This window comes from Lepidochelys kempii, chromosome 5 (genome assembly GCF_965140265.1).
Source record: "Lepidochelys kempii isolate rLepKem1 chromosome 5, rLepKem1.hap2, whole genome shotgun sequence".
Lineage (NCBI taxonomy): Eukaryota > Metazoa > Chordata > Testudines > Cheloniidae > Lepidochelys > Lepidochelys kempii.
Window position 1 is genome coordinate 50,219,227 of NC_133260.1, and position 27,493 is coordinate 50,246,719.

The following is a 27,493-nucleotide window of genomic DNA, read 5'->3' on the forward strand; positions in this document are numbered from 1 at the left end:
GCTGCTCTTCCTGAAACCAGTGGACAAAGCAGGTGGTTACCAAACAACGTTATAAGGAAGCATAGCGCAACTCAGGGGTGAAAGTAAGACGGTACGGGTGGGTATGGCATACCAGTAAAAAGTGGCAGCCAGTACTGGCCCGTATCCATCTGACTTTAAAGTGCTGTTGCAAAGGACCCTGCTTAAAGCACTGTCGTGGCAGCGCTTTAATGTCGTTGCCCCTTTTGCACCCACCCCCCCTCCCCCGCCACTGACGGGGGAGGGCAAAAGGAGCAGCTGCCCCAGGGCTGGCAATTTAAAAGGGCCCGGGGTTGGCCAGGCAGCGTGGAAGGGCCGGCTGGAGGATACTGACCCCCCCAGCCCCACCCTTCCGGGGACCAGAGCCGGACCCCGTACCGATAAATCTTCGGCTTTACTTTCACCCCGGCACAACTTTAAACAAGCATGTTCTCTAATAGATCAACGACATAATGAAACAACGTAACCTGGGACAATGCTAAAGTGAGGAGTTACTGTATGACAAACACTTAAAGCTAAACCAAAACTATAGCATATACATTCATTCAACCTGCTCAGATATAAGGAAAACAAGTTGTCAACCAACCTTTTCAAACCATTTACTTTCTAATCTGCTATATATAGCATCAGCAATTCCGAGATTATGTAATCAGTTAATTAGAGGAAACTTCACATATGACTTTTCAGTCAGCTAAATATATAAAGATAACTTCCACTTACAGTAATGAATGCAACAAAATAAAAAAGGAAAAAACACAGATTAAACTGTGTTTTATAGCAATATACAAGCTAACATCTGGACTGTCTCTGGAAAAGATCAATCAGGAGCCCAAATCTACTTTTGGATTCTAAAAGTGAACGGGATTCCAGGAACATGGGTGTTGCACATTATTTTGTGATATATATGACAATTTTCTATTTGCATATGGATTATTTTTAAATAAAATATTCTGTGTTTTTCTTAGAGACCCAGTCACAGTTGCCAACTTTCAGGTGGTAAATAAGCACCCCGACTTTCACAATAAGCAAAAAATCAAGCTAATCCCATTTCAAAACAAGGCCAAAACAAGCCAATCCCTAAGCACTCTAACACTCTATGTGACTAGATCCCCCCAGCACACAGTCTGGGACTGTGGTGGGCTCACTGTGCACCCCTGACTCTCTCCCCCGCTTGCCGGGAGCCGATCAGAAAAAAAAAAAGCAGCAACAAGCTACAAGCCAAAAACTAGCCAACAAGCAACTCACAAGCCAATTAAGCCAAAAACAAGCCCAATTTCTGCATTTTCACCATGGGTTTGGCATGTTTGGCACCAGTTTCTAGAATTAATTTATCTGATAATCTCATCTTGCATTTAAAAGTTTCCAGCTCTCAAGGGTGGGGGAGGAGGGGAGGAACAACAAAAAAACCCCACAAAAACACAAAAACCTTGAAACATGAATTTTTCCAGCAGCAGGGAGGCAGAAGTGGGCATTCCTGCTTGTGGCTCTCCATGGTGCATCCCAGAGGCGGCAGGTCATTCCTATCCCAGCGAATGGGAGACAGGAGAAGACATCTCACTGATGATACGGGTAACAAATGCCACCTGCATTTGCCACCAGAGCCAGCTCAGCAAGAAGATGAAGCACATGACACCAGTCAGCCTGGCCCAGGTAAGGGATCAGAGCCTGGCCCATACTAGGGGTTCTCAAACCATGGGCCGAGCCCCAAAGGTGGGCCACAACAGTCCTGGGTGCTCCGCCATCATGGGAGGAGTTTCCAAGGGGTGAGCAGCAACACCAGGCACTGTGTGTCCAGGTCAGTTTCCTCACATGGGCTGGGTAAGGGGAGGGTGGGAGAACAGCTCCTGACACCTCATAGCACAGCCCATGTGGGGAAACCGACCTGCATGCACAAGTGCCTGACGTTGCCACTCACCACCCCTTCCCTGAACCTGCTGGGGGGACAAAGGAACGTTCTGAGGGGAGAGCAGTGACTCCAGACACTGTGTACGTCCAGGTCAGTTTCCCCACGTGGGTTGGGTAACAGCTGCTGTGCCCTCCAGGCTGAGGTAGGTGTACGTCCTTGGTGCCCATGAACCACTGAGTGCTGGTGGCCAGAGTGACCATGTAGGACAGCATGGTGCACACAGCCAGAAGGAGCAGAGTTGTCCCCACTGTGCCAGCTAGGGACTGAGTACATGGCTGGGCCCTGCAGCAGTGGCATCCCCTAAGACACAGCCCCTTCCCATACCCTGAGCTACCTCCCTGCCAGCACACAGCCCCTAGCTATCCACTGCCTGCACCTTGACCTGGCTGAAAGACTGAAAACCAAAAGATATCATCAGGTTGACCCTCATTAACGTATGTCCCCAGATGGAAAAACTGTGCAAGGAGAAGCAGGCACATCCATCCCATTAAGAATGCTCCTGGTCTGTAAGTTATTTTGTATTTTTATTTACAATGTGATTCTTTTCTAATTAATAAACAGAGAATAGGGTTAGGTCTTTACTTACACAGCACAATAGTATAGATTTTACCCTCAAAATATTGAAAACACAATATAGTGTTCAAGTTGGACAATATTTTGTTTTAAAAAATCAAACAGCACAATGTGTTTTAATAATTTTGTTAAATATTGTTGTGTTGCTTATTGTTCAGTTTTATACAAAACTGTTTTCCCTGTTTAAAAAAGTTCAGAGCAAAATGTGGTGTTCAAAGTATAGCTTTACTAAAACTGTTTCATTTCAAAGGTCTTGAAGCATTTTTGGAGTGCATATTGCTAGGAATTTCTAACATTAAAATGAAAAAGAAATGCACATTGTTTATTATGGCAGAGTGTCCTGCAGCACTTTATAGGCTAACAGACGTATTGGAGCATAAGCTTTCATGGGTGAATACCCACTTAGTCAGATGCATGCCCCGAAAAAGTGGGTATTCACCCATGAAAGCTTATGCTCCAATACACCTGTAAGTTTATAAAGGTGCCACAGGACTCTGTCGCTTTTACAGATCCAGACTAACATGGCTACCTTTCTGATCATTGTTTATCACACCATTCTAGGTTATATTTACATAATAATTAAAATTAATAATTTTCCTCAAGAAGCGTTAATAGTGGGCCATGGTGCCGACTGCAGCTGCACAGATGAGCCTTGAGTTAAAAAAAGTTTGCAAATCCCTGGCCCAGACCACTGATGCTGTTTTTGGTCCGGCTGGCAGGGGGTGAGGGGTGGTGCTCACAACATGCCAATTATGAATCCCAGCCTCGCCCACAGTGGCCCCCAAAAGACTCAGGAGAGATACTGCAGTGCTGGCCTGCCAGGAGCTAAGACCAAGATCCATCCCCCCATCGGGGCCAGCACCGATGCTGCTTGAAACATGAGCAAAGGCGTGAGGAAGGCCAGCCTTAACAGAGGAATCAGAATGGATCCTGGTCACAGTGTTAGCTGGTGAGAAGCCGCTGTGGGGTGGGGCTGAGGCTCCTAGTCGCTTCAGCACTGCCCCCGTTCCCCCCCTGCCAGCCAGAGAGGAAGCAGTAAAACCAGCCTGGACTGGAGCTGGGGCCCTGATCCCTGCCCCGGGGCCAGGTCGGCTGGCACCACAGGATTCATCTATTTGCTGAGCTGGCTCTTGCTATTCATCTAGGTGGCTTTTGTTACCCTGTCCATCAGCAAGACATACACCCCAACACACCCTCCACCCCAATTCCATGGGATAGGACCCTATTCCAGGATGAGACGAGTCTAACTAACCACCCATGAGCAGCCAGCACCTCAGAAGGGAGGCAGAAGTCCTGCGGCTGGAAAAATTCACAGCGGGGGGGGGGGGGGGGCGACGGCGACTCTGCAGCATACATATCCCCTGAACACACATTTATCCATGACACTGCTGGAGATTTGTTGGTTTATTTGTTTTTTAAATATGTGCTTTTCTCAGGGCCTTAAATATAAATATAGAAGATTAAAGCACTAAAAAGTTACTCAATAATAATGCCCAGTCATGTTAGGCAGATCAGCCATGGTTTGTGATGATGTAAGACTTTCTGGAACTTAAATTCACTTGGTTTTCCACTAAGTGAGAAGGGTAAATCTGGAAAGTCTTCATTAATCTGAGCAGAAACATGTAATGGATCCATTTGCCATACTAACCAATAAAGGTAAACATATAGTAGTTACAAACATGTGAATTTAGCTATACAGCAGAGTTTCTTTTTAAGCAATAGAAAGAGTGCCAAGCAACCAAAGGATTTCAGGAATGTGAACAGAGCTATCCCAAAATTAAAAACGTCAGCATTTCTGTTCAATGCACTAAAAACACAGAAGGAGTCAGAAAGGGAGGGTTCTGAATTACATGAGCTGTAGATTTTACACTACCTAACACAGTAGTTTGACTTACTTAAATTCCAGTCAGAAATAGTATCATCATCATCAAGCTCATCATCATCATCGTCATCTTCCTCAATACCATCTTCTTCATGCTGCTGAGCCACTGTCCGTGAACGATGAAAACGAGGCCTTATGTCCTGTTCACTATCTGGAATAGCTTCATCTTCTTCAACATCCCCCTGTTAAAAATGAAACATTAAGCATGCTTGCAAGTTATTATACCATCAGATTATGAAACAGTACAGCCAGGTTGCCCAAGATATTTTAAAAGGCAATATAGTGGGTAATATGTTCGGGAAAACTATGACAACTTCTTCAGCTTCACAGCCACCTCAGGGCTGGCCACCTGACCAAAAGAGCCACTAATTCCTGCATTCTTCTAGAAACATGAACGGAGAGGGAAGGAGGAAAAAGAGGTAGAGAAATCCTTTTTATTGTACAGTAGTAATTCTAGTTCTGTGCTAGAATGGATTAATTAGCGCAACTTCTTAGCTATATCCCATACTGTACAAGCTATTTCTGCTAGGTAGAAACTGCCCTAGCACAGTAATTTAGAAGTGAATAGTCAAATGAATACATTCCTTGAGAAGTAAAGTGAAATTGTTGCTCACCTTCAGCAGAATAATATCTATTTCTGAGTACTTCATACCATTTACTAACACAGGTATCAACCTACAAAGAAAGGTTTTAATATGTATGTGTTAAAAAAAAGCATAATTCAGACAACTGTCAATTTTCTGAGCCAAATTTTGTTTTTAGAAGCTGGTTTATATTTATCATCAATAGGCTAAATTTTTCAAACCTACCCCTAAAGTTAAGCTCCTAAATAAAAAAAGCAGTCTGATTTTCTGAGGTACAGGCATATGGCTTATGAAAGTTTGACTGTATGTTACACAATTTCTAGTTTAAGTTAATGTATTGCATAATTGAGGGAAATCGAAATTAGTTTTAATCATGTTACACATTTGATGAAATCATGTCTTAAATGTAAGTTGAACATTTTCAACATTATAAAATTAACGCCTCAAAGTGCTTCTGGGTACAGGCCAAATCCTTTGAATGGGGACTCAAGCTCCCAACGTGTGCTGTACACATTGTTTCACCTAACCCTTTAGGACAGATGGAAGAGTACTAAGGTGGCACCCACTTATCCCAGCCACCTTGCTGCCCCTACTCATATAACCACTCAGCAGGTTAGTCACTCCACTCCTCCTTAGTCATGGACTGTCCCAAATATCTTTCAAAAATTAAATCAAAACCGCCACCTCACTAACCCAACCCACCATACCCACCAAAAAAAACATGATCTTCACAATGAGAACACGGCTCTGCAGGGAAGGATACCGTTTTAGTGATCCTAGCTCAAGATTTGGGCCCAGCTTCACTGTTACGAATATGACACAAAGATCCCTAATTGGCCTGGGGTGTGCATAATGTCACCTGCATTAGACCTACCTGGCACGGACTATAAAACCACTTCCTAATCTATACTGGTCTCTTCCATTAGCGCAGCTTTACTGCATCCTAATCAAGTGTGAAACTGTTTCAGAACTATTGTCACTATAAATGGAAACGTTACTTAACTAAGCTCGAGAAGGGTGTCCCTGTAAGTGCTCCACTTCAGGATCAATCATAGAATATCAGGGTTGGAAGGGACCTCAGGAGGTCATCTAGTCCAACCCCCTGCTCAAAGCAGGACCAATCCCCAATTAAATCATCCCAGCCAGGGCTTTGTCAAGCCTGACCTTAAAAACGTCTAAGGAAGGCTATTCTACCACCTCCCTAGGTAACGCATTCCAGTGTTTCACCACCCTCTTAGTGAAAAAGTTTTTCCTAATATCCAACCCAAACGTCCCCCACTGCAACTTGAGACCATTACTCCTTGTCCTGTCCTCTTCCACCACTGAGAATACTCTAGAACCATCCTCTCTGGAACCCCCTTTCAGATAGTTGAAAGCAGCTATCAAATCCCCCCTCATTCTTCTCTTCTGCAGGCTAAACAATCCCAGCTCCCTCAGCCTCTCCTCATAACTCATGTGTTCCAGACCCCTAATCATTTTTGTTGCCCTTCGCTGGACTCTCTCCAATTTATCCACATCCTTCTTGTAGTGTGGGGCCCAAACCTGGACACAGTACTCCAGATGAGGCCTCACCAATGCCGAATAGAGGGGGACGATCACGTCCCTCGATCTGCTCGCTATGCCCCTACTTATACATCCCAAAATGCCATTGGCCTTCTTGGCAACAAGGGCACACTGCTGACTCATATCCAGCTTCTCGTCCACTGTCACTCCTAGGTCCTTTTCCGCAGAACTGCTGCCTAGCCATTCGGTCCCTATTCTGTAGCGGTGCATTGGGTTCTTTCGTCCTAAGTGCAGGACCCTGCACTTATCCTTATTGAACCTCATCAGATTTCTTTTGGCCCAATCCTCCAATTTGTCTAGGTCCCTCTGTATCCTATTCCTGCCCCCCAGCGTATCTACCACTCCTCTTAGTTTAGTACCATCCGCAAATTTGCTGAGAGTGCAATCCACACCATCCTCCAGATCATTTATGAAGATACTGAACAAAACCGGCCCCAGGACCGACCCCTGAGGCACTCCACTTGACACCGGCTGCCAACTAGACATGAAGCCATTGATCACTACCCGTTGAGCCCGACAATCTAGCCAACTTTCTACCCACCTTATAGTGCATTCATCCAGCCCATACTTCTTTTGTTTGCATCCACATGAGCTATTGATCAGACATGTTCATCAGCACTGTCCACAGATCTGCACCTGCACTCTAGGCAGTCCTGCACGACTCCAGTTCCTTCTAAACCACCGAAGTCCAGAGAGAAGACTGAGGCAGGAGGGCAGGTAGAGGAGCTCGTGTGTGTGTGTGTGTGTGTGTGTGTGTTGGGGGGGGGGGGGAGATGGACATATCTCAAAGCACTCCAGTTACTGTACAAGTAATGTTCCTTTGGGTGTTCCACTTCAAGAGATTCCAGAGCAGTATCTCAACTATGGAGGATGGTGCTGAAGAGACAGATTCAGTATGGACAGTAGATCAGCACCAACAAAAGCCTCATCAGCTCCAGAAGTAGGCATGATAGCACAATGCTAGGAAAACATGCCTACCAAAAGACTAGGTGGCTGCTTTGTGTATGGCTGAGACAGGTATGCTTTTCAGTAGGGCTGCAGAGGTAGACTGAGCCCTGGTGGAACAGGCAATCATGCTAATTCAGGGGTTAATACCCAAAGCTTTAAAACAGGTTAAGATGGACTTCCAGTCTTTCATAGAAATCAGATGCCCTTTCATTCATTTTGTAATCAAGATGAGAAGCCTACGAGGAGTCACATAGGACTTAGCCCTCTCAGGGTAAAGAGTGGAGAGCTGTTCTTATGTACAGTGTATGGAGCTCACTGCTCCTTTTGAAGAGCGAAGCTTGGGATAAGATGCCAGCAGGTGAACTTCCTGATTAAGGTAGGAATCGTGGGTGTAGATGTAGTGTCACATTATTGAGATAGAATACTGTGTATGGTGAGTCAGCCATCAGAGTCATAGTCCCCCTACGCTCCTGGCTGAGATGTCTGCTACCAAGAACAAGATCTTGAGGGACAAATGAAGGAAGGAAAACATTTCCTATAGGTTCAAATGTGGCTTTCCTCAGAGCACTGTGGACTAAGTTGTACATCCATATAACATACCTCATTTTGAAAGAGGAAAAAGGTTGGGAAAAAAACAAACAACCTTTAATAAACCTTATAGTGGTTGGGTATGGGGGGGGGGGGCGACTGTGATGGCAGCTAGGTGAAAAAACAAACAGTTACCTACCTTTCATAACTGTTTTTCTTCAAGATGAGCTGCTCATGTTTATTCCATTCTAGGTGTGTGCACGCCCACATGCGTGGCCAGAGATTTTTGCCATAGCAGTACCCGTAGGGCTGGCTGTGGAGCCCTCTAGAGCGTTGCACTCATGCTGCGGTACATCAGGCGCTGCTGGCCCGTGCACTCTCAGTTCTTTCTTGCCGACAACTCCAACAAGAGGGGCAGGAGAGTGGGTAATCGAATGGACATGAGCAACATATCTTGAATCATTCCATTCTACGTGGCCCACAAGCAGTATCAATGGAGATGGGCTCGGAGCTCACCGTCATGCAGCTGGTAGCACAGCTCTCCCAAAGCCAGCATCATCTCAAGCCTGCTGGGTCTGCACAAAGTGCGATGTGAACGTATGAACGAACGAGCAGGTGGTGACCCAGCAAATGTCTTAGATCAACACCTGCGCCCTGAAGGCCGCCGAAGATGTCTGTGCTCTAGTAGAATGAGCCGTCATGATTGCCAGCGGGGGCAGCTTCACCAGGTCGTAGCAACAGTGGATGAGGGAAGTGATCAAGACGAGATTCTCTGGACTAACACTGGGCAACCCTTCATCCGGTCTGCAACAGCAATGAACAATTACGTTGACTTACAGAATGGCCATGTTCTGTCAGTGTAGAAAGTCAGCTCCCATTTTATCTCCAGAGTATGCAACCTGCACTTCTCATCTGATGCATGAGCTTTGGACAGAGGACCGGTAAGTAAACGTCTTAGCCAGTGTGGAACTGGGAAATGAACTTGGGCAGAAAAGCCGGGTGTGGCCACAGCTGGACCTTGTCTTTGTAGAAGATTGTATAAGGCAGCTCCGACATCAGCACCCTGATCTCGGACACCCACCGAGCCGAAGTTATAGTGACCAAGGACACCTTCTAGGAGAGGAGCAGAAGGGAGCAGGAAGCCAAGGGTTCGAAGGTGGGGCTCATGAGCGTCAAAAAGCACAAGATTCAGGTCCCACAGGGGGACTGGGTCCCGGACATGTGAGTACAGGCGTCTTAAACCTTTCAGGAACTGCACCATCGTGGGATGGGTGAAGAGCCACCTGCCAAAATGGCTGCCAGCTGTACCTTGACCGAAGGCAAAAGCAAGCCCTGGAGCTTAAGATACAACAAATAGTCCAGGATGTCCTGCAGTGACGCTTCCTCAAGACTGGACAAATGTGCTTGTCCAAGGCCCAACACATGAAGTGCTTCCACTCTGCCACACCGGTAGCCCTGGTGGAAGGCTTTCTGCTACCCAGCAGGACCTGTTGGACCGCAGCTAAGCACTCCACGCAGAAGCCACGGTGTCAGGTGCAGCAATGCCAGGTTCAGGTGGAGCAGGTTGCTGTGATCCTGGGACAGCAAATCCATCTGGAGAAGCAACTGCAGCGGCTCAACCACTGAAAGACTCAGCAGCATGCCAAACCAGTGCTGGCGAAGCCACGCCGGGGCTCTGAGGACGAGAGATGCTTTGTCTTGCTTTGCCTTTAGCAGGACCCTGGGGATACGTGGTACCGGCGGAAAGGTGTACATCAGCATTTCCAACCACAGAATCAGGAAGGCGTCCGACAGGGAACCCTTGTCTCTGCCGTGCAGGGAACAGAATATGTGGCACTTCCTCTTCCATCTGGACACAAACAGGTCCACTTTGGGAGTCCCCCACCTTCAGAAGATCAGACTGACCACCTCCAGATGGAGGGACCATTCATGGCAAGATGAGAAGGTCCTGCTGAGATGATCTGCCAGGATATTCTTGGTTCCGGGTAGGTGGGTGGCCACCAGATGGATGGCATGCTACACACAGAAGTCCCAGAGGCAGAGCGTCTCCCGACACAGGGCACCACCCTGCCTGTTGATGTAATACATTACAGCCATATTGTCCGTGAGGATCTGCACCACCTTGCCTTTCAGGTGGAGCAAGAATGCCTGACAGGCCAGGCGCACCGCCTTGTGCTCCCTGACGTTGATATGAAGTGCCAGCAGCCCTGGGTGTTGAGCTCGCCCAGGTGGGCCCCCCAGTCCAGGTCCAATGTGTCTGAGACCAGGGTGAGCAACAGTAATGAGGACACAAAGGGAACTCCCTGCAGCTCTGACTTGGGGTCTAGCCACCAATCTATGGACGAGAGGACGTGGCTCGGTACCGTGATCACTCAGTCCAAGGGGTGCCTGCTAGGAACGTAGACTATTGCCAAGATGTCTGCAGGGGTTGCAGATGAAGCTGGGCATGACTGACCACATACGTGCATGCTGCCATGTGGCCCATCAGCCACAGTCATGTGTGGGCCACGGTGATTGGATGCCTCATGTGGGCAATGAGATCCAACATGGCCTGAAAACATGTTTCCAGAAGGAAGGCCCTGGCTCGCGTGGAGTCAAGAACCACTCCGATAAACTCTATGCGCTGGACCAGAGTTAATGTGGACTTTTCTATGTTTCTGGTTCTCCTGAGCAATAGAGACTCAGGTTCTTCCCGGATCCAAAGATCCTCGTGGAAAAGGAGCCTGGATGGTACTAGGGACTTGAGATAATCTTCAGGAGTTAGAACACTGTGTGGTCCTGAAAATGGTACCGAAGCACAACCTCTGTGCTTTCATTGCTGCTTGCAGAAGATGTGGCTGATGACTATTTCTGCTTAGCCTTAAGAGTCCTTGTACTTTGGAAGCACTGGGTCCGGTGCTGACTTAGGTGCTGCTGTAGCTTAACAGATGGCTTCTAGATATGTGGGGTGGCTTTTCTAGCTAGTGCCAGGGTCTTGGTACCAGAGGACATAGGAGCTCAGCAATACCCTTGTTGGTACATGGGGCCTCATGAGCTAAATCAAAAGGGTAACTTTCCCCTTCTCTTATCCCATCCTAGGAAATGGGATCTCTTTTTTGATGGTCTGGACAGTTCTGAGGAGTCTCCAGGGTCTCTGCTTACTGCAGCAGCAGTGACAGCTGCTAGGGCTCTCTGTGCAACCAAATCTGATGTACAGGATTTGACTTGGATTCCATAGCTCTCAAGGAGATATTCCATCAACAGGCATTTTAACCTGTCTTCCCTTCATTTTTTTTACACCTATTTTTATATCCTAAGCAGCTTTTACAATTGGAAGATGCAAGTCTCTCCCCCAAGAGGCCACTTGAGTGCCTGTCATTGAGGGGGAAAAGACCTGTCAGACCTGTCCATAGGGTTTGGAGCCCAATTTCTTGGCCATAACCCATTACTTGAGGCTGCAGATTGTATCCTGAGAAAAAACAAAGGCTCTGATCAGGCAAGGAAAAGGAGAGTGGGGGAACCCACCCCCCAAAAAAGCACAAACTGTGTTAAATAACAGAAAAATAAAATAAAAGAATAAGAAAAAGAACAAAAGAGGTAGCAAGCTGCATGGCTAGGGACAACACAACATGCCATCTCAGGCCACAGGCCATTCATTAAGAAGGCACTAGAGCGGTGGTGGGTCTATCCCACCCTACGCCACATATCCTTGTGCTCGGATATGAGGATATCTAGGGTGTAGGCCCAGCTCTGTGGATACCAATGAGGCAAAATCTCCAATTGGGCACAGGCAGATCCTGAAGTGGAGCACCTATAGTGAAGCTATTTGAAGAACTTCGTGAATGCTTATTGATCACGGCTTTGCCAAAAATCTCCTTTTAAGTGTGTGTATATGACTTCTCTCTAGTAAGTTTCTTCAAGTAAATTGTAAAATCAAACTAATTAGACAGCAACTCAATCCATAAAAATAGTACATGTTGGATCTAACTATTTTTGAAGTCCATGTGAATTGAATGTGCATCAATGGGAGAATCAGTCCCTATGTGTGTTTTGTGACTGAAAATGAATGCCAGCCTTAATATACAGTCTTCCTATTAGCATACCACCTTCACAACAAATTAAATCATGCTGGTAATAGCTTCTCCCCTACCCAAATAAATCCAAATCCGTTTAAATAGAGAAATACCTAAACAAATTGGTGTTTAGGGTGTAGGGATGTATCATTTCTTGAGCATCATTACCATGGTATATGGGTGATGAGTACCTGAAGCTATATAGTAAGTAATCTTACAGAAAAATAAAAAGCCTTTGAAGAGCAAAGGTCGGAAAGGGTGCTAGACACCATAGCAATTGGATCATTTCACAGACACAATTAGCTGAGTTTTCAGGTAGTTTTCTAGGCTTGTCTAAGGAAATAGTACACCAACCTTGCCCACTGTTTAACTTATTATAGCTCTAGGATTTTCAAATATTGATAGAATTATGTTCTCAAAGTTCCCCCTTAAAAGAAAACTAACTGCTGAACAAAATACTGAAGTGCACAATATTGCAAGGAAGACCTGAATGTTAAAAATAAATTTTTAGTTAAAAAAACCTTTGTATTCACCTTTTATGGCTACTGAATTTATTATCTGAATCAAGCCTACATTTGCATTGCAACTTTAAAGTCAGTATTAACCATCAACACTAAGATACACTCAAAAACATAGAAGTGATGTGAAGACAAGAAAAACAGAAGTACTTCAAAATGCAGCAGTTAAACCAAATGTTCTTTAGCAGATTGGATAGAACTTTTGAGTTAAATAAAAAGAGTTATTTTTAAAAGAGGTTAAATCAATCTTAAATTTAAAAAAAGTCAGTTTACTTACATGTTGCTAGGGGTTGGGGTTTTTTTTTGTTTTTGTTTTTTTAGTAATTTAAAAATATAGAGTTTTGAAGAAAGTAAAGTAGATGTTTTGGACTGGTTTCTTTTATTAGTTTCCTAATACTTAGCCAAATTTCTTCTTTTTTTAACATAAAATTTCTTTCTACTAAGAATTTTCACATTTAAACTGCACATCTATAACGAAAAAAGACAAGCCTCACTAATCAGTGTAAGAACACACACACACACCCCGACCGCAAAAAAAAAGGTGACATGAAGACAGCTGATGCAATATTTGCAGCCTAGACCAAACTTCCTTGATATGGAATTTCCAGAATTAAAATAAATAAGTAAATAAATTTTTAAAAAGCTTTGGCCAGGCTATACTCCATCACAGTTTGTGCTCTGAAGTCACTTAGATGTTCTTGAAAATCCCACTCCGGTGTCCAAAATTCAGGTTTAGAAGCCTAACTTTTTGAAAATTTTAGCCCTGTGTGTATAGTAAGTTCACAACTACCTTATTAATATACTGGAAGTGTAAATATTTCACTATTAACACTGAAGGAATTTTATTTTGAAGTAACCAATTTCATTCCACTAGGAAAAAAGTTTATTAAAGTTACAATTTTAGCCCCGATCAGGCAACATTTATGCATATGCTTAACTCTAATGAAATCAGTGGGACTCTTCATGTGATTATATACTGCTGAAGCATTTTCCAGATCAGAATCTTAAATTTCAGTATTTTGTTTTTCACCTGTGATACCCTACCAGCAGTGGCATTTTAAAATTTATAAATGAACTGAGTTATAAATCCTTTTTCTAAAAAAAGCTAAAGTTGAGATAAAAATTGTAAGTAGTTTTTGCAGAGCCTCAATCTGATTTAAAACTTTTTTTAAACTCCACACACCCTGTTCTTTGTGCAGAGACATATCCAATCATGTGGACATTTATTAGCCCAACCACTTCCATCACTACATACAAAACAGCTGTCAATACTTGAATTCATCATTTGTAGATTACACACAAAAAAAAGCAACTAGAACCACCAGATATCTAGAATTTCTCCTAAGCACTTTGTAAACTTTTTTACAGAACAGATTTCAGTCAGAATTCAAGAACGAGAGGCCTAATTTACAATCCTTAGTTTCTCAGTAGAATATGCTTCACTCTGCTTGTTTGAAAATTAACTTACTTAGTAAGATGCCGACATAGCACATCTTTACAAATTGGCTGCTCAGCCAAAGTCAGCCAAAACTCGCACGCCTCCAAAGCCACATTTTCATCTTGGTCCTGAGTCCTCTGAAGCATGTACTACAAAATATGGAGAGAAATCATTACCTTATTCGCTTAGGTTCCTTTGGACACTTTGATAGAATTCTAAGTTAAATTACTACATGTGTTAGTCTGCAGTCTGCCATTATGAATGATCATTTTTTGTTTAAAAAGGTGCTTTTTGATTAGTATATACAGCTGCAACAGACTGCCACTTTGACTGTACCTTAAGGTGAAGATAACTTCATTCTACTTAACACTGTACATGGCTTAAGAATGTTAAGTTCTTCACTTTTCGGTCATCTTCCAATGCTTGCTAAACCTGAGGCTAGAGCCAAACACTTAAGATTTTTTGACAACTTGATCTCTTCCCCCCACCCAAGGGGGGAGAAGAGAAATCTCTCCTCCACCAACAACTGGAAGGTGCAGCTCCACAAATGTATAGATGCAGGTGTTTTCATATTACTTTTAGTACCTTAAAATCCCTGCTTTGTTTCATAATCTTTACTACTTTAATACTTTTAAAATAATATGATCAAATCCCATAATAAACAAAGATATGTAACAGAGTGAATCCAGTAAAGATAAATAGCGGAAATGATAATCTTATTGCCAGCAAGAGCTTTGAAAGACCATGCCTCAAATCAACGAAGGTCCAATAAAGCTTAATACTCCATAATCATTGCTTTAAGCCAAAACACACACTTCTTCTTGCACACTGTTCATACCATTGCTATATGCCACTTGTCATTCAGAAGTGCTAGGTTCATTCAAACCTCTCCCTCAAGTCTCCTTAAATTCTGCAATCTTTGCATCCTTTCATGCTGGTCCTTACACGTGAAACTGCGTTCCAATTTACAAAAAACAAGAAAATCCACTTGTTTACCATACCATGTACCTAGAGCAAGTAAGGGCTTTAAAAAAAATTCTTCCAATTGCTTCAGTATGCCACAGCCCACCTCCAAAACATGAGCAGAAGGGGAATACATCACCAGCATCCTTTGCACACCACAGCTACAGAACTTGCCATGGATGTTATGCTCTTGCCACAGAACTGCACTCCAGAATCTGAGCTTTCATTAAAACAAATCTGTTTCTAGCCCTTCGGTTGCAATGAATAACCTTCAAAATGTGAATGCTGAGTAAACCAATGCCATTTTTTGCCTTGGTCTACACACAATTTGAAACTATAGCTCTAAGAAGATGTGAACAGTAAGGGATCTGACTACAATTGCAGTTGTGTCATTTGGAATTTTTTTCCAAAAGCAAAAAGGCATCTGCCGATTTGCCATAGCCAGGTACCTGACATTTTGTTTTCATTCTCCTTGCCACTGTCTCCAGTTTTCTCCACAAGTGGGAGTTACTTGGATCACAGTACATGCTCCCTATACTGCTACACTGAGCTAGGCGGCAGTAGGTTAGGGAGCCAGAGCCAGTTTACAGCCAAGGAAAAGAGAAGAATTAGCTGGTGAGCTACATAGCCTAAAGAACATCTCAAGAACTAAGGCCTCAGGAGTGAATCTGACTCACTCCTAGACTTCAAGGTCAGAAGGGACCATCATGATCATGTAGTCTGACCTCCTGCATATTGCAGGCCTGACTCTGTGGACAGCAAAAACCCATCCTCAAAGAAAGAAATTATCAATGAGTATTTTCAAATACAAGCCACAACTGTGCATGTGTGCTGTAAAGAAATGGGAATGAAGATTGCATAGCAATAGAATAAATTGGTGTTGCAGCAACACTATTGGCCCCACTGTGCTATGAGGTACATGAAGGCATTACACACCACCACTTGCAACTGAGGCCCCACAAGAAAATGGTTTCTCAGAAGTAATAGCGTACTCAGAACAAGACTCAGGACTCGTGTCAAGAACTTCCTTGGCAGCCAGACCACAATTATAGAACCCTCCACCTGAAGAGATCACAATGTTCACATAGTTTATAGCTTTCGGATGCAAATGCAAGTTTGATTTTTATGTTGCCACTGTCTATCATCAATAAGCATCCTACATCAAGTCATCTCTCTGTTCACAATTCTGCAGACACATTCTCTCCTTTGAGCATTGCCCGTGTAGATCCACACATCTGGATAAGTGTTTTCTAGGGGCACAAGATGGGTATCTACTACTACTTAGTGTCTGTGGAGGCACTTTGAAAGTGATTCACTTTGAAATTATCTTCAATGAGATAGTACGACCTTTCATTGCAGCAGATATGGTCAGAGAGAGGAGAGGCGAGCACCTGAAAGATATGGTCCCATTCAGGTATAGGGCAAGGTCTGAAAATATCCAAAGATTCAGCTTCTTCATCAAGATTCAGCTTCTTCATTCACTTGATGCCAGGAGAGAAGACTGGTACTGTGATGGATTGGGTCAAGGTGGTTTTAGAACTCCACCTCGGGTGGAGTGTGGTTTATTCTCTCACATCCTTCCACATGGACAATGTGAAGGCAGTCAGATCATAAGAGTTTGGAGCTCATTCACTCTCTATGCTGAGATAATGGCCACAAGAAAAGTAAAGTGGTGTACTGCGCATTCCAAAAGTGATCCCAAGAGAAGCTCCATAGGCTCTAGAAGGATGACATCAAAGCCCCACATGGAAGACAGGTCCCTGCCTGAAGGGTGAATAAAAGTAGGCCGCTGGAGCAATTATGATGTCACAGGGTGTAAGAAGACCAGAGTACAACTGGTGACACAACTGGAGTCTGACAGAGATACTGTGGCAAGATGAACCTTAAGGGAGTTAAATGCTAATACCATGTGATTCAGGAGCATGATAGTCCAAGACCTTCAGTATCAGAACCTCCTTTGGGTCAATACTATCCTAGGTTACCCTAGAAGTACACCTCAGAACGACAAAACATCTTCCTGGTGGAAGGTTTCCTGCTTTGTATAAAAATTTCCTGAACTTTAAGGGACCAGTCTACATCAGTGTTGCTTACCCAGCAAATATCCAAGCAGTCAAGTGCAACAAGTGTGGCTCTTAGTACAGTATCTGACAGAGGTTTGAGATTTTATCTCTGTGCTGGCCAGAAGATATATGGAAGGCCTCTTGGACATTTGTAATAGGTCCAACAGCCAAAACTGTTTCAGCCAGTATGGGGCTATCATGATTAAATTCTTGTTCCATCTGATCTTGGATAATATTCTGGGGATCAAGGAAACTAGAGGGAAAGCATATTGAAGTCATCAAGACCACTGAAGGAGGAAGGTGTCTAGTCGAGATCCATATGATCATTGTCCTCTGTGGTGACTAAGTCTATGGTAGGAGTCCCACTTCCAGGAGTACTGGGTCTAGGATGGACTTCAAACAGTGACCACTTGGGGGTGGTTATCACATTTCTGCTCAGGAAGCCTGCTAGGTTATATAACTGAATCATGGGAGGTGGGGAACACCAATGGGGTCACCCCATGTTGATGGCACCATTCCCAGAACTTGAAGACTTTCTGACAGAAAGAGGATGGATCAACCACTTGGCCAACACAATGTCCACCAGGAACTGCACTGTGGAGTTCTGAAAAACAGACAGGAACACTATACTCTCCTCTGGGACATTCATGTGTATTCAAGTCATCCTGAGTCCACATGCCCTGCATCTGAGGGTGTCACAGTCAGATCCTAATATGTCTGTAACAAGTGTCATCCCCAAGGACGGGACGGAACACTGCCCCTTTCCTCAAGTTTACTAGGTCTAGCAATCAAGCGAGTTACTGCAGAATTTGAAGTGGGACTGTGATGCACGTCCGAAAGAGAAGCATATGGACCTCAGCCACAACTGTAAGGTCCAATAATGAAATGTGGCAAGCAGCATCTTATACCTGCTCACCAACATATAGCCAAAGAGTCCCAGACACACATGTACCACCTGTAGGTAGTTTACCGCTAACTGAAGAGACCAGAATCTGTTCTCTAGCAGGCAGGCTTTTGTCTATCTGAAATCAAAGATCCTATAAACTCTACCATCTGTGAGTGAGAGAGAGACTAAGATTCCAGAATTGTCACTCTGAAGCTTATGTCTGTTGTTGAGTCAGTGTGAAGCACTGGAAACTGCTACAAGCATGGCTGAGAACTCTTTTTATTCAGAATGATCATTAGGTTCAATCACTGGATTTGTGGTCAGTTACCACACAGTTTTCACATTCTCAGTTTTTTGACTTTACGAATTACACCCATGTAGTGTCGTTATGGTAAGGATATGCCATGCCAAGAGCCCTAAACCATTGTAATAGAGGTAACTCAACCAATTACCTTTGCTCTACAGCTAAATTGCATGTAACAATTTCATTTGGTTGTAAGAGGGAACTGCACAGATGGTGGAATACTTGGTCCAACTGCCCCACATATGCTACAGCATGGGCTTTCAGCTACTGGTTTATCACAGTTCACAAAGAAAGGCTGTTTAAGGCCATTTGTCTAATGCTGGTATCTGCCAGTCATCCAGGTATGGGTAGACAGACATCCTATTTCCTTAAATGCACTGCCACTACTGCCAGCCAGAATATTTTAGGAGCCACTAAAAGTCCAAAGGGCAGAGCCCTGTATTGATAATGGTTAGGCCCCACTATGAATTGCGGATACTTTCCGTGGGCTGGCTGGCTGAATATGTGAAAATAGCTTTCCATTTGCAGGATGTATGAGATCCAGTCCTGAGCTTGGAGAAAGAGGCAATGTTAATTGTCTCATGTTGAGGATGGCATATATTTGTTCAGTCTCATCAGGTCTAGGATAGGACAAAGACCACCCCACTTTCCTTCCTCAGAATGAAGAAATACCAGGAAAAAGCAGCCTTTTCCCCAGTACTCCCGAGGAAGACAAAGCAAAGCAACAAGGCCTCCACATTTTGTAATAGGCTCTCTTGAGAAGGGTCCCTGAAGAGGGACAGGGAAGGGGGTAAAGTAGAACCGGATGGGACAGCCATAGGAGATCACTGAACACTCAAATACCTCATGTCAAGGAAAACCACACCCAATGGAATGGAAGAAGTGGCTTTCAAAGGTGGGGTTCTCAAGTCTTGTCAAGTCTCCTGTAATATCAACGGAGCAGTGGATGTTGCTGAGGAAGAGGAAGGCTGGCAACCCTGTTGTATCTTAGGTGCTTTTTTGGTGTGATACTTCATCTGTTTGGGATGGTAAGACTATGTACACTGTCTCAACTGTGGCTGGGGACAGAAAAAGTGTAATTCTCTAGACAGGATAAGGTAGCTTTGGAGTCCATCAGTGAGTACAGAGCAGTCTGTCCACTTGCTTAACAGCTAAGCCCCCAGGACAAGTCCTCAATTGTGGTCTGCAACTCTCAGGATACCAGATACTTGGAGCCACAATGTTCTACACATTATGGTCTCTGTGATGACAGATTTGGCCATGGCTTCAGGTGTCCATTGCCCACCAATTGGCCTCTATTATGTCCTTATGCACCTCTCTGCTTTCATGAGGAAGGTCATCACCCTGACCCACGTTAGAAAGGCAAACTTAGCCAAAGTAGCCTGGCAATTAGCCACACATAGCTGTAAAGAAACTGAAGTACAACTTCTTTCTAAATAGAGGCATCTGGGCAAAAGTTCTGTCGTCTTTTGGGGCACTTCTGTTTCATCTAAATTTTGATTCAATGGCCAATATGACTAAGGAGCCTGGGTTGGAGTAAGTGCAGAAGTACTCAACCCCAAAAGGAGGTAACTGACAACTATTTATGACTCATTTCACAATTGGTGTTAATAGTGATTTGCATCTGCTACAGGGCTTTAGCTGGGTCTAGCAGTCCCTTGTTAATGGGGAGGACGATCCTGGCTGGATTAGAAGCTGACAAGATGTTGAACAGTTTATGGTATTTCTGAGATGACAATGCTTGATTTCCAGAGTCTCGACAACCCACGTAAGGAGCTCCTGGAACACTTAATATTGTCTGCTGCCAGTACCTATGCAAAGGATATAGCTTCACGAAGCAATGACTACGAAAGATTGTTACGCTGCAAGATAGGATATTGATGTTGCTCAGCCCCTGAATCATCTACTTGATAGTCTGGTGTTGCCTGTCTGGCCAGGAATGCCACTGGAGAGGAAGCCCTCTCTCTTCCTTGAAGACCACCTGCTTCTCGATGTTTATGAAGGCAGACCCTAATATCCCTAAGAGGGCCCTGGCAGCACACTGTATAGTACAGATGACTCAGGTTGTTGAATGGACCAATACCAGTCTTGATGAGTCGATGTGAGTATGTAGGAGAACCCCACAGGGGCCTCAGGGGCACTGATCAGACCTCAAATAAGCATCTCTGCTTGATAATAGGGAGAAAGTACACCATGGTGACAGTGTGTAGACTTCCTCTTGGGGGCATCAACGACATACATGGCATTTTCAGTACAGCAGATGCTCATTAGTAGCAACGTATCGGTGCTCTTCCGTTATGTTGCTCCTAAGCGGCTGTTATTATAGGGGGTATTCATCAAACCAAAGGCAGCCTGCTTTTTCTGATAGTTGCATAAAACAGCTACATACATGCTATCTATAATTGTAACAAGGTGATGTATGTTTATTATTGCTATAGTATTACATTAGTATAGTGTACATTTTAAACATGTGCTCTATTTTGCAAGTGTAGCCTACCACCATATTGCATCAAGAAAGCAGTATTAATTGAGTTAACGTTATAAAAATATCAAGTTTTATCTTTATGTTTAAGAACAAACATCAACCATGACAACACGACCTCTTGCTCCTATTTGTAAACCTTTTTTGAACTCGCACTTTAATACTTCATACGCACTGTAAGTCACCCTGGATAAGGGCGTCTGCTAAGCAAATAAATAACCTAAATTAGAGTATTACAGTATTATATTTCCACATCAAAAAGTGTATTCTATTTATAGAATATCAACTTCTAAATTAAGAATGGATAAAACTCATTTTGTGTGAAAGAAATCTGTTAATTTGCTCTGCTTTCTCAGTCAGTCACAATTTTGTTTGAAGATGGGACTCAATATCCCAGGAAGGGTCTACAGATCTCTCTATGAAAAGTGCTGAAGTGGGTTCAAAGCCTTCAACAGCTCGGAGTTTGTCGGAGGTGGAACTTCATCAAAATCATCCTCACTCTCTTGATGATATGTTTCATCAACACAAGCTCGTTTCTCTGGCCTTGCAGCATCTGCTGCATTCAGTAATTCCTCATTCGTTAGGTCACCAAACATGAGCAAATCCTCATTTCACAGTCACAGCAGCTATTAAGTCCTCTTTTTTCCATGTTGACTGGAAATGGAATATCATTCAGGAGGCTGTCAAACTCTTCAATATCCTCATTGTGCACACCTTCCACTGGCACAACAAATTTGCCTGTCCTGAAACAGTTGTAAATTTGTCAGCTTTACATCTAGCCATGCCTCAGCAACACAACCTGTAAATTTACACTTTTCAGGATTGTCTGAATATCTGCCCTGGGGTCTGCATCAAGAGCAACAATAATCTGGTTTTCAATTTTTGATTGGTATTGTCCCTTCATGTTCTTAATCACACTTGAGCTATATATGTTTAAATCAAAGATGTAGTGTTGGGGTAAGAATTTGAGCTGAATGTTTGAGAGAACCAGTGGAGGTGTGTGAAGCAAGTACCAGTAAGAGGCATATCTTACAGCTCTGCAAGTGAGGAGGACAATCTCACCTTTTTTAGCCAGTTGATGAAAATCTCACCTGTCATCCAGGCATTTGCTGAACTGACATAATTGAGCGGTAGTTTACTGAAATCCTTCAGAAAGCATGTGGTTTGTTTTGACTGCCTGATTATGAACAGCAGGCATTTGTCACTAGCACCTATGTTGGCACAGATAAGCAGTTATACTGTCCTTTGAAGCTCTCTCCTTCTAGCTTTCCAATTTTTTCCTACTTGTCCTCTGTCACAGAGCCCTTTCAGGTAAAGTCCTGTTTCGTCAGCACTGTAGATATCGGCCAGGGAAAACTTTTCAAGAATGTGAGGACTTTTTCACACTGCCAGTGCTCAGCTGCTGGTTTGTCTGCCGACCATTTTTTGCCAGGCACTTTTTTGTAAGAGACATTGAAGAGTTTCTTCCATCTGGTAAGCCAATCGTCACTTGCTTTAAAATCATTCAATTCAAGTGAAGCAGCAAGCTGAAGGGTTTTTTCCTTGATTGCGGGTCCAGAAAGCAGTACTCCCTGCACCCTCTTCTTCTTGAGCCTGCTCAACATCAGGGGCTTTTCCTTCAGACCCGTGCTTACAGCAGCTATTTGACTGTCCGTCTCTGTACTTAGCCAAAAGCTTATCCTTCTGCTTCCACATTCTGCAAACAACTGATCTGTGCAACTCCCACTTGACTGGGACTTGGTTTTGAGTAGTCCCTGAAGTTTGAGAGTCTGGGATAATGTGTACTTTTTCTTTCGGTGAGAGACTTCTTGGCATTTAGTCTGTTTATGCCACCAAAAAATGATGCTAATAAGAGGAGGATGTGACGTCACAACGTCACAAAAGTTGCTCTTATGCAGCTGCTATGTTGCTGTTAGCAAGTAGAAAATTCATGGTAGGGAAAGTGTTCCTAGGGAAAAATGTTGCTCATAAGCGGCAGTTTCTCTTACTAAGCGTTGCTGCAAACAAGTGTCTACTGTACCTGAGACTGTACTGGTGGCAGGAAATCTCTCAATGTCAACAATGGACCTGGCTCTGCCAGAGTCTCCTCCCCAGACAAAATGCTTTTTTTTTTTTTCCCCAAAATGCTCAGATATTGTTAAGCTATAGAGGACTTCCATTTTTCCAGAGTTATCTACGTGAAATATTCCACCAGCACGCCATTCATTTAGATGCTCCCGCAACACACACACTCACTCTCTCGGCTTATTTAATTCAGTTTGGAATGAATTTTCCCCTCAATTAAGTTAAGGTCAGTAAACTATATCATTTGGACCAAGTGTCACATATACAAATCAGCCAGACAACCAGAAGATAATTTCACAGTTGCCAAAAATAGCCTATCCTTCAAGAAGGATGAAGATATAGATATGCAAAAGTTGCATTACACACAGCTGACAAAACACACTATTTGTTATAACTATTACTTTAAAGCATTTTTGTGCATGCAATTTAGGAAACAAAAAATTTACCTCAACTATACTAATCATATGAGGAAGCAGGCGATCCATTCGAACTTCCAGCAGCATCACCAAAGCCCGACACACATTTTTGCGTACTTCAGGCTCCTCATCTCCAGCCAATGCAAAGAGATTCTGTAGAGAAAAATTAAGAGACTTTTCTAATCCCTTTATTTTATACAGAATAGTACTTGCTATCATCAAGCAAGCTATCATGCAAGTGCACACTTCTGTGCGTTTGACACTCAATACCATTCAGGATTGGAATTAATGCTCCTTTATATTCACCTGAACGTACATGATACTGCACAGATTCTCTAGCACTTTATATGGATATGACCTGGGCTGGATTAAAGCATAGGCACTATATGCTATTGCCTCCTGGAGTTATATACTTTTTCTTTAAATGGAAGTTTAGGGCTAGAAACTTGCCTTCAGTCTAACAGCTACAAAGAAAGGCTTGAACACATGACCCTAATATAATGGATGCACTAACATTTCTCCAAGCCTGCAGACAGACAGATAATAGCACCAAAGGGTGAGATTTAATCCATGGCTATCAACGAAGCATTAACAGCAAGACCCACTACTACAGCAGGCTCTGCTGAGAGGATTCTGTTCCAAGTAGAGAAAACAGTACCAGGCCTGATCCACCCAAAGAGATGCCTCAGCAATAATAATATTAATGAACATGGGATGGGGCGCCTGCTGCTGCCAACCCAGTATCTCCAGGGAGCGAGGAGAGAGGCCCATCTCTGGAAGGGACTAGGTCCCCCTGCTCTCATACTGGAGGCAGCCATGAGGATTGGCCACACCAAAAAAAAAAAAAAACACTCATGAGGGAGGTCATAGGGGCCCCTCCAAATCATGGTGTGCCTAAGGCCCTAGATTTCCTTGATCTAGCCCCCAAAGTCTTCTATACCAAACCCAACATAAATCTAAGTTAAATAAACTCGCTTCTAAGCAATGAGGACCACGGCACTCAAGACAGAAGAAACTGGTTTTGTACTGGTAATGAAAGAGCCCTCTACCATCACATACTCAAACATTTTCTCAGAGAGCAATCCAGTGGCTCACAAAGGATACATATTTTTCTTGTTTGAGTGACGCTACAGCATGTATTTTCAAAATTCCAGTTATTCACATTTAGAACTTTCCTCATCTCAGATTTACATCAACTCCTTCCAATGTAAGCCAAGCCACAAGGATGTCCGAGGCAAAGTTCACTTGAAAGGAAGGTTAGAGCAAAAGGTACTCTGAATTGGCCCACAAACAGGCAGTGCTGACCCTATGGAGACATGGCCAGACCACTAAAAGGCTGTGTTGACTCAATATATCCTGTTTCTAGGAGGGCCACAGAAGTTGAAATGCAGATTAAGGCTATCCTCCCCCAGCATAACAGTGCATGAATACAAAATCTAAGGGTAGCTGTAACCCTTGGTCAATATTCATATCTAGCAGACACACGGGATGTAGTTTGCAAACCCTATTCCAGCAGGAGTTAATTGAGACCCTCACTGTAATGTGTTATATTGCAAGGAGGATTGTCCCCCCAGTCCCCTTCCCCAGTTAACTACTGACAACTGCCCTGTATGTATAAATATATAGGCCAAAAGTGGAGCAGAAATGAAGAGATAACAGGAGGGCATGCATGATCACATTAATAATTTGCTCATGTAATTACTGTACTTGTGTATGGTATATGTATTTACAAATGGATAATTAGGGCATATGCATCTATTTCTGTTTATAAATTAAACACACTTGTTTCTGATTTTGCACATAAAACTTGAAAATCTTGCCCATAATGCAATCTAATTGAACATAAAGCTGAAGACTGTACTTGTTCTCCCCTCACAGAAATATTCATCAGTCTCCACTAAGAACCACTGTAATAGTTTTCTTGGTCAGAGATCTATAAAAATGACTGAAAAATTATTCAGAAATCCACCATACATACTCCAGAATTCTTTGAAATCACAAATAGTTAAGGATTTTGGATCACAGGACAACTCTGGCACCATACTGTGGATTTAAAGAGGTAAAGGTGGAAAGCATGAAGGCTGGTGCTCCTAGACTGAAGGAGCTACTGGGTGGGGAGACAGAGTCTCCCTTTTTCTACCTACTCACAAAGCACTCAGCTGTGGAAGCTGGGGAGCACTGCTTAGGGCTGCAAAGCTGGTTCTACAGTCTCTCAAAGCCACTTTCCCCACTCTAGATTTGAGGACTGCATGGACGAAGGATGCAGAGGAGCTACTTTACGATTGGGTAGTCTGATGTGGGGTCAGAGGCAGGCACCACAGAAGCAGAAGCGGGATGGAATTGTCTGCTCTTTCCCAGCCTCTGCAGGTTTCTAGGCAACTGCCAGGTTTGATACACCGGTTCTACTCAGTAGGCACCCCCTCTCATGCATCACTGGTTGAAAATAGCTGTTCTACTGCAGCGTGTTACTCCACTATGTTTTGAATACTTAAAGCAAACATATGCAAGGGGGTGGGGAGGAAGGGATAGTTAATAGTTTAACCATCTTAATAGTTTTACCACTTCTCAGCCAGCAAAGAAAAACATACAAATTTAAAACAATGTAATTAAGTCTAGGGCCAAGTCCTGGATACATGAACTATAAACATTCTGTATCATTACTGCATGCAACTCCTTTTACAGAAAAAGCAGATTCTTTGTTTAACATTAAACAGTATTAGCAACATTCTAGCACTAAAAATACAAAATTTGGGGGGGGGGGGGCACTCACCTACCTCAATAAAAGAATCAATGTGCAACATAAGAGCTTGAGTTCTACTGATGATAAACTGATTGACGCATGCAACAGCATGGGACCTAGAAGTAGAACAAGCATTTATTTAAAAACAGATGGAAAATTTCATTAGAAACTTTTTCTAAACTGTATACAAACATAAAAAATTGGGGAGAGGAAAACAAAGCAAAGACATACACTACAACGTCTAACGGTAATTTTCAGAATCAAATAAGAGGAATCCAAATATGCAGATCAAGAGAGTATTTAACTACACTGATTCATTTGTAATATTAAAATATTATTTTCTTTTCCACAGGAAAATCTCAGGAATACAAAATACAATGCAACACCAATGGACTAAACCCTGCTTTTAAAAAAAAAAAATCTAAACAATCCAAAGTATGTGCACTCAGTCAAAAGGTACAAGGCTGAGAAATTAAATCCTCTTCTGTAAGAGCCAGCAGGCAAACAGGCCACTTCTAGAAGTTAGAGGGGCAAGCAAAGGAGGCAGAACATATGTGGGCCACTTCTCACCAGCACAGGATTTGGGGCCAGCTGATGCACAGAGCAGATTCACTGACCAACCTCCCAGATTGTTAACTTTATGCACTGGAACAAAGAATGAAAAGTCACCTTGGAACTTGGGTCCTCTGCTCTAAGGCAGCACAGAATCCCCTAATCAATCTGCTACTATTGGGCCCTTTCAAGTCCACACACCTATGCCTGGATTTGTCCTTAAGATTTTGAAGAAACTGGATTCATTTTGTAGAGTTCCTTACACTATATCAAGACTTTATGACAGACTATTAAAAAAAATGCATGATTAAAGATAGGGAAAAACATCATGAGATTTGCTAGAATTATGGAATCTGGCAGCTCTGGAAACACTACTGTGTAATTTCTGTTAAAAGGAGCTTATGCTTATGAATGGTGACTCTCTCTCATCTGAAACTAGAAGTCCCATGCAATCTGTGTGGTGATGTTTATAATGTATCTGCCTCCTCATTGTCAAAAAGATTATTATTTTTGCAATATTGTTTATTTTCAGAGGAACTAGTGTATATACACGACAGGCCCAACTTCTCGAAATCTGAGACTCAAAAACCTGAATTAATTTAAATTAAAATTTTAAAAACTAAAATATTAACAAGATGGAGGGCTTTTTTAAAAAACTAACAGATCCTAAATAAAATACATTCTAGATCACACGAATGAATCTAGACAGATTAGAAATATGGGCAAGGAACAAAAAGAAAGATCAATAGAAACAGACTGGACAAAACACTAATAAAAAATGTTTTGTAGAACACAATCATACATTAACAAAAGACGACTAGATTTAACACATCTGTTCCATCCCTACCTTCTATAATGTTCTATAGAACTAGGAAGTATTTTTTTCTACTATATATCTGTTGACACCATTTGCATCAAAAAACCGCAGTATAAAAACAACTGCATTCCACGTTTGCCGTGAAAACAGTTTGAGGTTTTTGTCTTTAGACTTCTCCCCTCTCAATTTTAAATTCACA

General features: G+C 43.1%; 1 protein-coding gene across 6 annotated transcripts in view; it reads right to left on the bottom strand.

The window, feature by feature from the left end:
• Positions 1-27,493, bottom strand: part of TNPO1 (transportin 1) — a 166,724-nt gene that overhangs the window by 57,418 nt on the left and 81,813 nt on the right. For all 6 annotated transcript variants that reach the window (XM_073344303.1, XM_073344299.1, XM_073344302.1 and 3 more), the window contains 5 exons: positions 25,960-26,041; positions 23,216-23,338; positions 14,041-14,159; positions 4,994-5,054; positions 4,393-4,561 (listed from right to left, as the gene is read on the bottom strand). In XM_073344303.1, coding sequence (XP_073200404.1) covers positions 4,393-4,561; positions 4,994-5,054; positions 14,041-14,159; positions 23,216-23,338; positions 25,960-26,041 — 554 coding nt within the window. The remainder of the gene's footprint in view (positions 1-4,392; positions 4,562-4,993; positions 5,055-14,040; positions 14,160-23,215; positions 23,339-25,959; positions 26,042-27,493) is intronic.